The sequence below is a fragment of the Gobio gobio genome (genome assembly GCF_949357685.1).
Source record: "Gobio gobio genome assembly, chromosome: 14".
NCBI lineage: Eukaryota > Metazoa > Chordata > Actinopteri > Cypriniformes > Gobionidae > Gobio > Gobio gobio.
Genome location: NC_137107.1, coordinates 37,432,066 through 37,446,105, shown reverse-complemented (window position 1 = coordinate 37,446,105; position 14,040 = coordinate 37,432,066). Strand labels below are relative to the sequence as shown.

The following is a 14,040-nucleotide window of genomic DNA, read 5'->3' as shown; positions in this document are numbered from 1 at the left end:
TATTTTGGATACTTCTATGCATATTTTTTCTTCTTCTGATTACCGCACAGCATTTATATATAGTACCGGTCAAAAGTTTGGAAACATTACTATTTTTCATGTTTTTGAAAGAAGTAATTTGTTTGATCAAAAATACAGAAAAAAACTGTAATATTGTGAAATATTTTTAAAATTTAAAATAATGGTTTTCTATTTTAATATACTTTAAAATATCACTTGTTTTTTGTGATGCAAAGCTTGATTTTTATTAGCCATTATTCCAGGTTCACATGATCCTTCAGAAATCATTCTAATATACTGATTTATTATCAATGTTGGAAACAGTTGTACTGCTTAATATGTTTTAATAACCCTTTTTCAGGATTCTTTGATTAAAAAGTAAAAAAAAAGAACAGCATTTATTTAAAATAGAAATCGTTTGTAACAATATACTGTTCAAAAGTTTGGGTTCAGTATTTTTTTTATTTATTTTCTTAAAATAAATTCATAATTTTTTATCAGCAAGGATGTGTTCAATTGATAAAAAGATTTCTATTTTGAATAAATGCTGTTCTTTTCAACTTTTTATTCTTCAATGAATCCTCAAAAAAGTATCACAAGTTCCAAAAATATATTAAGCAGCAGAACTGTGTTTCTAACATTGATAATATATTGGAATGATTTCTGAAGGATCATGTGACACTTAAGACTGGAGTAATGGCTGATGAAAATTCAGCTTTGGATCACAGAAATAAATAATATTTTTAAGTATATTAACATAGAAAACCATTAATTTAAATTGTAATAATATTTCACAATATTTGTTTTTTTTTCTGTGTTTTTGATCAAATAAATGCAGCCTTGGTGAGCTTGAGACGTCTTTTAAAAATATAAAAAATAATTTTTCCAAACTTTTGACTGATATTGACTGTATATTATGTATACATATATTATGTATTTTAACTGTATATTATGTATACAGGCATTATATATTAGAACTCATTATATATTATATATATATATATATATATATATATATATATACACTCTAAAAAAATAATATAATCAATAATATATGACAACATGTATTTTTACATTGCCCTAACTCATCAAAACAAGTTGAGCAATTTTCAACTTTTTTAATAAGTTAACTCATTTAAGTCAGTTTAAAGTAATTTAAGTTGAAATGACTTAAATACCCAAGTTGATTGTAATTACGAAAATGAAGGCAGCAACTTTTTTTTTAAAGTGTACCATTCAAAAGTTAATGCTTTTATTCAGCAAGGATGCATTAAATTTATCAAAACTGCAGTAAAGACTTTTACATTTACAATAGATTTCTATTTTAAACAAATACTTTTCCTTTGAACATTCTTCTCAGTAAAGAATCCTGAAAAAAATGTATTATGATTTCCACAAACATATTAATCAGCACAGAACATCAGCATATTAGATTGATTTCTGAAGGAGCAAAGACTGGAGTGATGATGCTGAAATCACAGTAGTGATTCTGTATCACAGTAGTAAATTACATTTTAAAATATAAATAAATTATTGAATAAAATGCAGGCTTCTTTCAATAGACTGCTTTTTTTTTTTTGCTTTTTTTTTATCATAAACGTTTATTTATTTATTTGTAGCCAACACTTTAAGATGTGTTTATACAGAAAGTACATTTAAAAAACAAATCATGTGCCAACTAGCCTATATTGTATTTAAACATTTTGGCATATGGTGAATTGATATGTTTATTGCTTTGGTTGACAAAAGTCTTTTAAGACATTATTCTGCAAAGTAGCACAAAAGTTTTTATCAAATATTTCTCTGTAATGGAAAATATTTTTGTTTCTGTCGTTAATATTACACAAAGCTCTAATGAACACCACACAAATTTTCCATGAGAGTTTAACACAACTGCACACATGTTGTCCAGTTACTAGAGGGACTGTGTACTTTCGGGGTAAGATACGCCTTTGGAACACCTGGGAAGAGAGATATGATTTGGTTTGTTTATAAAAGCGGACATAACTCGCACCAGTGCCACACTTGCAGCCACTGTCTGACGATGGCGATGCTGGGAGTTTTCATCTCTGCTGCCCTCATCCTGGGGACGGCAAATGCATCTTCCGTAAGTTATTATATGCATTCAATGAATGTTTTGTGTTTAATTGTATTACAGTCAATTTGGGGATTTAAAGAGTTCATATCCATCCCACCAAAAACGTGTTCGTTACAATAATAACGCTTTACGTATTTAACAGTTCATTATGTTTATGTATTAGTTTAGTTTAAAAATGTTAATATTAAAAAAGAAGAAATCATTATATCTATTTTAACTTTAATATGTAGCCTCTAAGGGGTTATGATAAAAACGTTTACTTTTCCGAGAGAAAGTCTGCATTTGTAATGCAGTTTTGCAAGCAAATTTTTTATTTCTAGTTTCATGCTGACGCAGTTATCATTTTCAGGTCTAGCGCCACGTTGTTTAAATAGCAAATGCACTCGCGTCCGTCTGTTCGCCCATGGCCGTGCTGGTCTGAAAACGAGGTGTGTTCAGGTGCATTGTTGGCGCGTTGCTATTTTGAGGCAACTGAAAACGACTGTGCCATTGACCAACAGAAACCAGGTCTAAGTCAATGGGCCCAATTTTAACGATCTGAGCGCGTGGTCTGAAGCGCATGGTGCACTTCGGGCATGTCTGAATCCACTTTTGCTAGTTTAACGAATGAAAAAAACGGTTGGAGCGCCAGACGCATGGTCCAAAAGAGTTGTACCTAGTCTCTTAATGAGTCATGGGTGTGTTTTGGGCGTAACGTGCAATAAACCAATCAGTCTAGTCTCCCATTTCCTTTAAAAGCCAGTTGTGCTTGCCAATTTGCGAGTGGAAAGACCAGAGTGTACATGCGTACACAGAGTGTATAGGCACACATGTGCCCTTTAAATAACACAAAAAATACTTCGCTATTGACTTAAGACCAGGTTTTTTGTTGGTCAATGGCTCAGTCGTTTTCATTTGCCTCAAAATAGCAACGCGCCAACAATGCGCCTGAACACACCTCGTTTTCAGATCAGCACAACAGATGGGCATGAGTGCATTTGCTATTTAAACAACGTGACGCTGAACGTGAAAATTATAACTGCGTCGGGCTGAAACTAGCAAAAAACACTTGCATCGCACTTGGCGTTGCACTGTGCTGGGTGTGTTATAGGGCCCAATAGAGCAGGTTTTTTTGTGTTATTTAAAGGGCTCCTTAGTAATATGAGGCTATAGGCAGGTACAATGCGCATACACATTTCTTATTACACACACAGGGATGTGCAGCCGAGCAGCACACAAACATTTTTAAATATTAAGAATAAAAGGATTCCTCTCTGGAGTAGCGTTCAGTCTTTCCGCTCGTAAATGCTGCCATGTAAATAGCGAATCCGCCATGGTGCAAGTGCAACTGACTTTTAAAGGGAATGAGATGAGACTCTGATTGGTTTATTGAACGTTACCACCCAAAACACACCCATGACTCATTAAGAGATTAGGGACAACCTTTTTGGACCATGCGCCTGGTGCGGCGACCATTTTTTCCCTCCGTTAAACTAGCAAAAGTGGATTCAGACATGCCCTAAGTGCACCTGCACATTTTTCCCCCATTATCAATTAAAGTTAAAATAGAAATAATTAACGGACTTTATTATTTGTTCTTTACCAATATAATAACTTGATTATTAAGCTAAACTAACTTGCATAAATATAATATGTTAAGCAAAATAATATGTTAATCATATAATATAATGTGACGCAATATTATTAATAATAATAAAAAAAAATATATATATTTTCTATCATATTTTTTTAACTTGGTATTTTAACTAAAATTCTAAACCTGATACTGCATAGAAGTGTTCTGTATTGTATGGTTTTCCTGCAAAAAGAATGACATTCAATGTGGCAGGAAGTGGCTTAAAATACTATGCTATGCTGCAATCTCTAACAAAATTGAATTGTGAACATGTTGCAGTTGGGATCCGTGTACACCGAGGGTGGGATGGTACAGGGAAAGAGTCATAGTGTTGGTCTCCTCCGCTATATGGACGTGTTCAAGGGAATTCCTTTTGCTGCTCCACCTGGCAGATTGGCGAAGCCGGTTCGTCACCCAGGCTGGGATGGTGCGTATAGGCCTACCTTATTAGACCTAGCTAGGGTCTACAATAAGTAAGTGAGTGTATTGACGGCTTACTCTTGTTGCCTCTACCTGCACAGGCGTTCTGAAAGCCAATGACTACGGACCAAGGTGTATGCAGCTCAATATTGTTGGTAAAGATGTCTTGGGAAGTGAGGACTGTCTCTACCTGAACATCTGGGTCCCTCAGGGACGTACTGGTAATGCAAACCTCAAAAACAAAAAAAAGTATGTTAAAGGGATAGTTTTCCAAAGAAAATGAAAATTCTGTCATTATTTACTCACCCTCATGTCATTCCAAACGTCTCTGTCTTCCGTGAAACACTTTTTGTTCATGCGATGAAAGTCAATGGGGTCCAATGTTGTTCTGACAGAATTTAAATTTTTGATGAACTAGCCCTTTAAGAATAACATTTGAACAAATATGTAGTCAAATATGAATTCGCCCCTCCTTTTTGCAGTGTCTACCAATCTGCCTGTTATGGTGTTCATCTATGGTGGCGGCTTCCTGATGGGTGGCGGTCAGGGTGCAAACTTCTTGGGCAACTACCTGTACGACGGAACTGAGATGGCAGATAGAGGAAATGTCATCGTGGTGACGTTCAACTACCGTGTCGGAGCCCTCGGATTCCTCAGCACCGGAGATGCCGAAGCAGCTGGTAATTTTCATTTGAATATAGGCTTAAGTCATACAAATATGATAGATCACAGTAGGGAAAAAACGTAGCCCAAAGAGGAACAAATTCCCTTATGTAACACCTCCTGTTTGAACCGCTCGCTCTAACAAGGGGGCTAAAGGCTGCAACCTCTAGCGTCAGTCGCTGGAGCATCTGTTGAGATCAGAGGAGTGAGGTTTACTTGCGCAGCAACTACTAGCCTTGGTTACACTAAGGTAAAACACATTTTTTTAAATGCTTTTGCGACCGAATGCGGATTCGCAATGTTTTTTCAATTGTATGCGAATTCAACGTTTTTCGGGGGAGCGCCAAATTTCTCGGTGGAACACAAATCTTTAGCAAGAGCATATTTTTTCCTCCCATCCCATCTTTTTCCCACCGCCATATCCCTTAGGAGCTCCATTCCTTTGCAAAACATCTGCGTTCCATTGCAAAAATTGTTGTCTGGGTTGCTTCCCCCCCCCCCAAGAAACTTTGCGTAAAGCAACCCAGCCAACAATTTTTGGTTCTGCAGAACGTTGTCAGAAAGTTTGTTTTTGTTAGCCATTAAGTTTTCTTAACGGAAATGAACGTTAGATTTTGGAGTGTAGAACGTTATTCTAACATTACTTTAATGTTCCCTAGCATTATTTTAACGTTGCTTTAATGTTATTCTAACAACGTTAACCGTCAATTTTTAAATTACGCAAGTGCAGTTTTCTGTGGAGGACAGGAGAAAGTGCGTGCTGGAGAAGTAAATGTAGATAGAAACAACCCACAAATGTATGCTTTCTGTGCTTTTCACACTATACCCTGGCTTAAAGGGATAGTTCACCCAAAAATGAAAATTCTGTCATCATTTACTCACCCTCAAGTTGTTCCTAACCTGTATAAATGTCTTTGTTCTGCTGAACACAAAGGAAGATATTTGGAAGAATGGGGGGCAGATCTCGCCCGCCATTGACTACCATAGTATTTTTTTTTTTGCTACTATGGTAGTCAATGGGGGGTGAGATCTGCTTGGTTACAAACATCCTTCCAAATATCTTCCTTTGTGTACAGCCGAACAAATAAATGTATACAGGTTTTGAACAACTTGAGCGTGAGAAAATGATGACAGAATTTTCATTTTTGGGTGAACTATCACTTTAATATTTTAGTTTTTAATATAAATATATATTACATTTAATATAAATAAATATATATATATATATATAAAATATATATATTTTTTAATTAAAAATATAAAAATGTGTAATAATGAAAAAATAAATACCCTGCAACGTTATTTAAATGATGATCTGAACATTTCCTGGTCAATAGGAAACTATGGCCTGTGGGATCAGCACGCTGCTATCTCTTGGGTACACAGGAACATCAGGAATTTCGGAGGCAATCCCGACAACATCACTCTCTTTGGCGAGTCAGCAGGTGGAGCCAGTGTAAACTTCCAGGTGCTACATAAAAAAAAAATCTAAAATTAATATTCTGCTTGCATGCTTGTGTATTACATTTTAATGAGTGTGTGTACATGTGCTATACTTGCTAGGACGAGGTCAATAATGCAAACTGTTGAAGTAGCCCTCGTTGAAAGGCTCATAAAATGGCAAAATAATGTTTTCACTTTAAATCTAATGGCAACAGGTTTGTTGGAGTGCTTGGTTTTTTTGTCCTCTGTAATATAGGTTGATAGTTCTAAGGTCTTTTGTTTGTCCCATCCTGCACAGATTCTTTCCCCTAAAAACAAGGGCCTGATCCGCAGAGCCATCTCACAGAGTGGCGTTGCTCTCTGTCCCTGGGCCGTCAACAGAAACCCTCGACAAGAGGCTGAGAGGGTGAGCTTCATCTGCATGAATGTCCCACATTACTGACTACTCATTATAAAACAGACATTGTGAACAGTACTAGCATTTTATATACAGTGGTCCCAAAATCCTAGGGGGTTTGTTTACTCTCATTCCCAACCGTTTGCGAAACACTTTACTGTACACTTGCTAGTGTTTACTTAGTGAAGTCACCTGTTCTGTTTCACATACAGACTGCCACGGTCAGTTAATAATTAATGAATATATGTATAACATCTTGCTTTATTTCAACTACAGTTACAATTATTTCAATTGTTTTTTTGTGTGCACATTTAGATCGCAAGGAAGGTAGGATGTCCCACTGATAGCAAGATGGTGTCTTGTCTGAAGATGACAGATCCAAAGGCTGTAACTCTTGCTGGGAATGTGGACTTCAGTACATCTGCTACTGGTAAAAAAAAAGTGCAATTTTAGCCCTTTTTGCATTCTTTTTATAGCAATAGTTCAACTAAAATTAAAATTCAGTCATCATTTACTCACTCTCATGCCGTACCAAACCTGCACGACAACTTCCAAAGAATGGGAATACCAAATTGATGAGTAAATTATGACATATTTTTTAGTGAAATATCCCTTTAAATGGTTAAACTGCTGCTTAAAACCACAGTAAATGCAATGCAAAGTAAAAAAATCGGACAATCTTTTCCAGATCCCATTGTGCACAAACTGGGTCTGTCCCCCGTCATCGATGGTGACTTCGTCCCCAGCGAGCCTGAAACCCTTTTCGGAAATGCTGCTGACATTGACTACATCGCTGGAGTCAATGACATGGATGGCCACATCTTTGCCACTCTTGACGTCCCCTCTATCAACAATGCTCTGGAGTCCACCCCTGCGTAAGTGTGCAACATCAGGGTCATCTGGAATCATTTTGAGAATTGTATAGACCCCATAAAACCAGAGGCAGAGTTTTGTGGCTTTTGTTTATGTCTGTTAGCTTTGAAGCCATCTATGTGCTAGCGTACTATTTAAAGCTAAAAGTTGGCAAAAGTAAGCTTTAGGAGACCTCTTTTTTTTTCTGGCCCGATACATTTCAAAAATATGCTTAACCCTCTGGGGGTCTTCATTTATGGGGCACACTCAGGGCCTACAGGTCAAAAATGACCCGGAGGGCGGGATAAAGATAAAAAAGATTTGAGTAAAATCGATGAAATATATTTTTGTTCAATAATATTTTTTCTTTTCTTTTTTGGTGTTTTGAGATAATTTTATGATTTATAATTAATATTTATGCAATAATTATGAACCATTTTTTCCCATTGAATATAATAAAAAATGAATATATATATATATATATATATATATATATATATATATATATTTTTTTTTTTTTTTTTTAGTTTTTTTTTATTTTTATTTTTTTTATTAAAGCTGTATTTCATTTTAGAGTCAAGCCTAGGCCTCATGAAAGCAATTTTTTAAATGAGATCAGTGCCATCCGGTGGACACATTGAGCATTTTTATCACGCAATAGCACATTTTTACCACTATAGTGGATCTTGCATTTTATTAAAAAAATGTTAAAAAACATAGCTTCATCGGAATGGTCCGAAACTTGGTGACTTTATTTGGTACTTGGTATATGAACACCCAAAACAATTGGGGACAGGATTTGAAAAGTCTGAGTGGTCGTAAAAAAAAAATAGTCACACTCAGGACCTTCGGGTCAAAAATGACCCCCATAGGAAATTAATGGGAAATTAGTTTCTTTGTGCATACAATCTACAAATCAGCCAGGATGCAGAAAAAAAGGACTCAACAGTGAAGGGGTGAATCTCTAAAACATCAAGAGTGCAAAACAGACAAAAAAACTCACACACACACACTTATACACACAAAAACACACGCACACACAAATTACCATTCCAAATTGCCATTCCAAAAGCTAATTGTGTTTTTGTGTGTGTGTGTGTGTGTGAGAGTTTTTTTGTGTGGTTTGCACTCTTGATGTTTAAGAGATTCACCCCTGCACTGTTGAGTCCTTTTTTCTGCATCCTGGCTGATTTGTAGATTGTATGCACAAAAAAACTCTGTATTTTCATATTTTTGCCAATTTCCCATTCATTTCCTATGGGGTTCATTTTTGACCCAAAGGTCCTGAGTGTGACTATTTTTTTTACGACCACTTAGACTTTTCTAATCCTGTCCCCAATTTTTTGGGGTGTTCATATACCAAGTACCAATAAAGTCACCAAGTTTCGAATCCATTCCGATGAAGCTACGATTTAAAAAAAAAAAATGTTTTTAAAAATTCGGGTCAGAAATGACCGAAGAGCCCCAGAGGGTTAATATCTTTAAAAGTGCAGCTTAAGGAATATATTTTTCAAATTCGAAAAAAAAAAAAATTAATTAAATGGTTAGTTCACCCAAAAATGAAAATTCTGTCATTAATTACTCACCCTCATGTCGTTCGACACCCGTAAGACCTCCGTTCATATTCGGAACACAAATGAAGATATTTTTGTTGAAAGCTGATGGCTGAGAAAGGCTTCAGATAGGCCTCCATTGGCATTCAGTACATTAATACTCCCAAGACCCATAAAAGGCACTTAAAATGTCGTTACAAAGTCCATCTCACCACAGTGGCTCTACAATAATTTTACGATGCGACGACAATAGTTTTTGTGCGCAAAAAAAAATCTAAATAACACCTTTATCCAACTTGTTATTGTCTTCCGTGTGTGCCTCCACGATGCATGCGCGAGAATATGACGTAGCGCCAGCGTACGGGAATCCATGGAATGCACACTTGAACCCCATTTTGAGAACTACGCTGAGACCTAAAGCACGATCAATGTAGAATCCAACAGCTTAGACACGCGCGTCTTCCTCTGCTTGTAAACAAATCGCTTCTGGGTCATGTGTCCAAACGCCGGATCTGCGTCATATTCTCACGCATGCGTCGTGGAGGCACACACGGAAGGCAGTAACAAGTTGGATAAAGGTGTTATTTTGATTTTTTTTTTGCGCACAAAAACTATTGTCGTCGCATCGTAAAATTATTGTAGAGCCACTGTGGTGAGATGGACTTTGTAACGACATTTTAAGTGCCTTTTATGGGTCTTGGGAGTATTAATGTACTGAATGCCAATGGAGGCCTATCTGAAGCCTTTCTCAGCCGTCAGCTTTCAACAAAAATATCTTCATTTGTGTTCTGAAGATGAACGGAGGTCTTATGGGTGTCGAACGACATGAGGGTGAGTAATTAATGACAGAATTTTCATTTTTGGGTGAACTAACCCTTTAAAAGTGGTAAAATGACTATAATATAAAATGTACTTTAAGGGGCAAGAAAATATATTTCTAATCTTAAAATATAAATGTATTTTTTGAACAATATTAATAAAAAAATCTATAAAAATACACAATAAAGAGAGGAATTGAAAGTAACTAAAACGTGCATGCGTATGTAAACTTATTTAAACATTTTAGCAATATATTTATGGCAATTTTTTTATATTTGAAAAATAAATAATAATACATTTTTTATATTTGAAAAATAAATAAATATACACTACTGTTCAAAAGTTTGGGGTTTGTAAAATGTTTTTTGAAATGAGTCTCTTCTGCTCACCAAGGCTGAATTTATTTGATCAAAAATACAGTAAAACAGAAATATTGTAAAATATCCCTACAAATAAAATATTTGATTTAATATATTTATTCCTGTGATGACAAAACTGAATTTTCAGCATAATTACTCCAGGCTTCAGTGTCACATGATCCCTCAGAAATCATTGTAATATGTGACCCTGGACCATAAAACGAGTTATAAGGGTCAATGTTTGGAAAATTGAGATGTGTACATCATCTAAAAGCTGAATGAATAAATATAATAATTATTAATAAATAAGCTTTCCATTGATATATGGTTTATTAGGATAGGACAATATTTGGCCGAGATACAACTATTTGAAAATCTGGAATCTGAGAGTGCAAAAATATATTTACGGTAGGAAATTTACAAAATATCTTCATGGAACATCATTTTTGCTTAATGTAATGATTTTTGGCATAAAAGAAAAAAATCGATAATTTTGACCCATATAGTGTATTGTTGGCTTGGCTATTGCCACAGATATACCCGTGCGACTTATGACTGGTTTTGAGGTTCAGGGTCATGTAAGCTGATTTGTTGCACAATTATATTATTATCAATGTTGAAAACAGTTGTGCTGCTTAATATTTTTGTGGAAACATTTTTTTTAAGAGTCTGATAGAATAGAAAGTTCAAAAGGACAGCATTTATTTGTAATAGAAATCTTTTGTAACATTATAAATGTATTTACTGACATTTTTGATCAATACAATGCATCCTTTCTGATGCATTACATTTATTTATTTTTAAATTGTACTGATTCCAACCGTTTAAACGGTAGTGTATATCTGAAAATATGTTACAATCTTTGTTTTCTGGAAAAACAGTGATGCAAGCTAAAAGCAACTGGCCTTGCAACAAAGATGTCCTGTGCAGAAAACGTTAATATTTAATATAAATAACTTTAAGAATGGCTTTTAATAATCCAAACAACAGCATAATTAAAAAAAATCTGCTATTGATTTATTACAGGGATGCTGTCAAGGCTCTCTCGATTTCCCTGTCTAAAGATAGAGGACAAGAAGCTGGTGCCGCAACTTATCAGGAGTACACAGTCAATTGGGGTAGTAACCCTAGTGATAAGGATATTAAGAAAACAGTTGTGGACATTGAGACGGACTACATCTTCCTGGTGCCAACCCAAGCAGCCCTGTACCTCCACACTGACCATGCCAAGTAAACTGACTTCATCTTCTTATTTACTGACCTCTAAAATGTGAACTGATAGAAACCTTAAAACAACCCTTTTTCCCCATTAGATCCGCACGAACCTACTCCTACCTGTTCACCGAGCCCTCTCGCATGCCTATTTACCCACTCTGGATGGGTGCCGATCACGCTGACGACCTGCAGTATGTGTTTGGCAAGCCTTTCGATACTCCTTTGGGCTACTTTCCTCGCCATCGTGACGTCGCCAAATACATGATTGCCTACTGGACCAATTTTGCTCAAACTGGGTATATGAACATAAAAATACTTACAATATTAAAATACTTCATCTTATTCCACTGTAATGTGTAGAGGCATCTATACAAGTGAATATATATGTGTGTATATATATATATATATATATATATATATATATATATATATATATATATATATATATATATATATATATATATATATATATATATATATATATATATATATATATATATATATATATATATATATATATATATATATATATATATATATATATATATATATATATATACACACACACACACACTGTATATATGCGCAGTTCCGTTTGGTGCCACTACTGAAAATTGGAGAATGGAGATACCACGGTTTTTTTTTTTTTCCATTTTGTGGCGCATAATGATAGCTAAAATATCTCTTTGTCGGTCTCTTTCTCTCTCCCTCACAGTGACCCTAACAAAGGTGAGTCCAGTGTTCCTGTAGCCTGGCCCGAGTTCGCCAGCACTGGCCATAAGTACGTAGACATCAACTACAATATGAACAAGAACAGTGTGAAGCAGATGTTGAGGACGCGCATGGTTTACTACTGGACTTCCGTCTTTGCCAGCTACCCTACTGTCTAGAAGAGCTGAGTACTGCTAACCTGACTACAGAATCATTTAGCAGTTAATATCGTGCTAAGATTCATGCAATAAACAAAATATATGATCAAAACCAGCTAACAGTTTTCCTTTATTTATTTGCCACACTGTTCAGTGCTCCAGTTAGCTGAGAAAAGGTTTACTAAAGACAACATTTTCTTAGCAGTTAACGTCATTTCTAAGATTCTTAGATAACTCTAGAAATGTTCCAATAGACACTTTTCACATTTCTGGGTTTCTCAGAGCGGAAGTCGTCATAGTTGGGTTAAATTTTATAGCGGTGAATTAGCGTATACATTAAATATATTTTATGTGTCCCCATTTGCTCAAATAGCAAAAGAAAAACTCCACAATAGTGATTTCACAACTTTCAAAAAGAGGGAAAAATAGTGAGATTGATAACGGTATTGAAGAGAGATAGGCTATATGTTAATTTTTACCATCACTCCCATAGACGCTGTATTAGAAACACCCTCACAGCAGCGGTAACTTGTTTTTTGTTATTTGATGCAAAAGTAATATAATACAATGTATTAGTGTTATAAATGTACATACATAAAAAAAAGAAAGAAAATGCAAAAAACTTTGCAGGATTTACGATAATGGTGACCGTTAAAACGCGTCATCACAGTCTGTGAAAAGGGTCTATCTGTCAAACTCCACTCCTGGAGGGCCACTGTCCTGCACAAGCTCCAAAACACCTGCCTGGAAGTTTCTAGCAGAGATGGACTTATTATTGGGAGATACAAGGGTCCATGGCTCTACCATTTGAAAATGCATTACGGCAAACTTAACTAACGTGTGCCTTGATAACCACCCGCATTACAGCCATTACAACGTCATTGAATTTCGTTTAGTTGCGCAACAGTCACTCACTGTTTGCAGATACCATAGAAATGAATGAGACGTGCCTTAAATTGAAACATACCTGTCTCTTATAAAACAGCATTTTTTTCTAAAAATAGATCAATCTAAAATGAATGCTTAAGAGTGAACGTGTTGAAGATTAGCCGATGGGCTGTCAAATCATTAAATGATAAGCCATTTCCTCACAAGAGTGTTTTTTCAGTGTAGCGAAGCCTCTCCTCCATTGACATCCATTTAAAAAAACATCCTCTTGTCTCCTTTCCTGCGCACCACAGCGTTATACTTTTTCCGGCTAAGGTTACAGGCTTGTGGCTTTCTAGTAATCCTGAAGATGAATCCTTGGTTAGCTTCAAGTGTGTGTAATTATGGTTGGAGCTAAACTCTGCATGACGGTGGCCCTCCAGGAACTGAGTTTGATACCCCTGCACTGCATTAAAGGTGCACTATGTAAAAAAAAATTCAGTAAAATATCCAAAAACCACAAGGCCAGTGTTATATATTTTGTTCAGTTGAGTACTTACAATATCCCAAATGTTTCCATCTATTAGTAAATCGTGAGAAATTGCTATTTTAACCAAGGAACCGGGACGTGTGAGGGAGTCGCCTGTCGATTGCGTCATATCTGCGTTACCCTCGGTTTTATTTTGTAGAAACGCTTTACACTTACTGCAGTGTGCAACAAGTGTCATAGCAGACGCCGAGCGAATGCACAGAGTAACGTCATAACTTCATTTTCAACACACTCAGATGTATCTTATATGATAAACAGAGCTGCAGTACCTCATACCCATGACCAGAAAAGCGAAAGTGGCGCCGGCGACTATGCCATAA

General features: G+C 35.7%; 1 protein-coding gene across 1 annotated transcript; it reads left to right on the top strand.

Moving 5' to 3' along the window:
• The first annotated feature begins 2,027 nt into the window (after positions 1-2,027).
• On the top strand, positions 2,028-12,420 carry cel.2 (carboxyl ester lipase, tandem duplicate 2). The gene is made up of 11 exons (XM_079835116.1): positions 2,028-2,107; positions 3,993-4,140; positions 4,235-4,354; positions 4,616-4,813; positions 6,134-6,264; positions 6,538-6,645; positions 6,952-7,066; positions 7,325-7,511; positions 11,246-11,449; positions 11,533-11,730; positions 12,150-12,420. The coding sequence occupies exons 1-11, from the start codon at positions 2,045-2,047 to the stop codon at positions 12,322-12,324; spliced, it is 1,647 nt and encodes a 548-aa protein (XP_079691242.1). The 5' UTR covers positions 2,028-2,044; the 3' UTR covers positions 12,325-12,420.
• The last annotated feature ends 1,620 nt before the right edge of the window (positions 12,421-14,040 follow it).

Bases quoted from the DNA above. Each gene is read 5' to 3' on its own strand.
- cel.2 (XM_079835116.1), top strand. From the start codon at position 2,045: ATGGCGATGCTGGGAGTTTTCATCTCTGCTGCCCTCATCCTGGGGACG. The intron at 2,108-3,992 runs GTAAGTTATTAT...AACATGTTGCAG, and splicing joins GGACGGCAAATGCATCTTCC to TTGGGATCCGTGTACACCGA. The intron at 6,646-6,951 runs GTGAGCTTCATC...GTGCACATTTAG, and splicing joins CTCGACAAGAGGCTGAGAGG to ATCGCAAGGAAGGTAGGATG.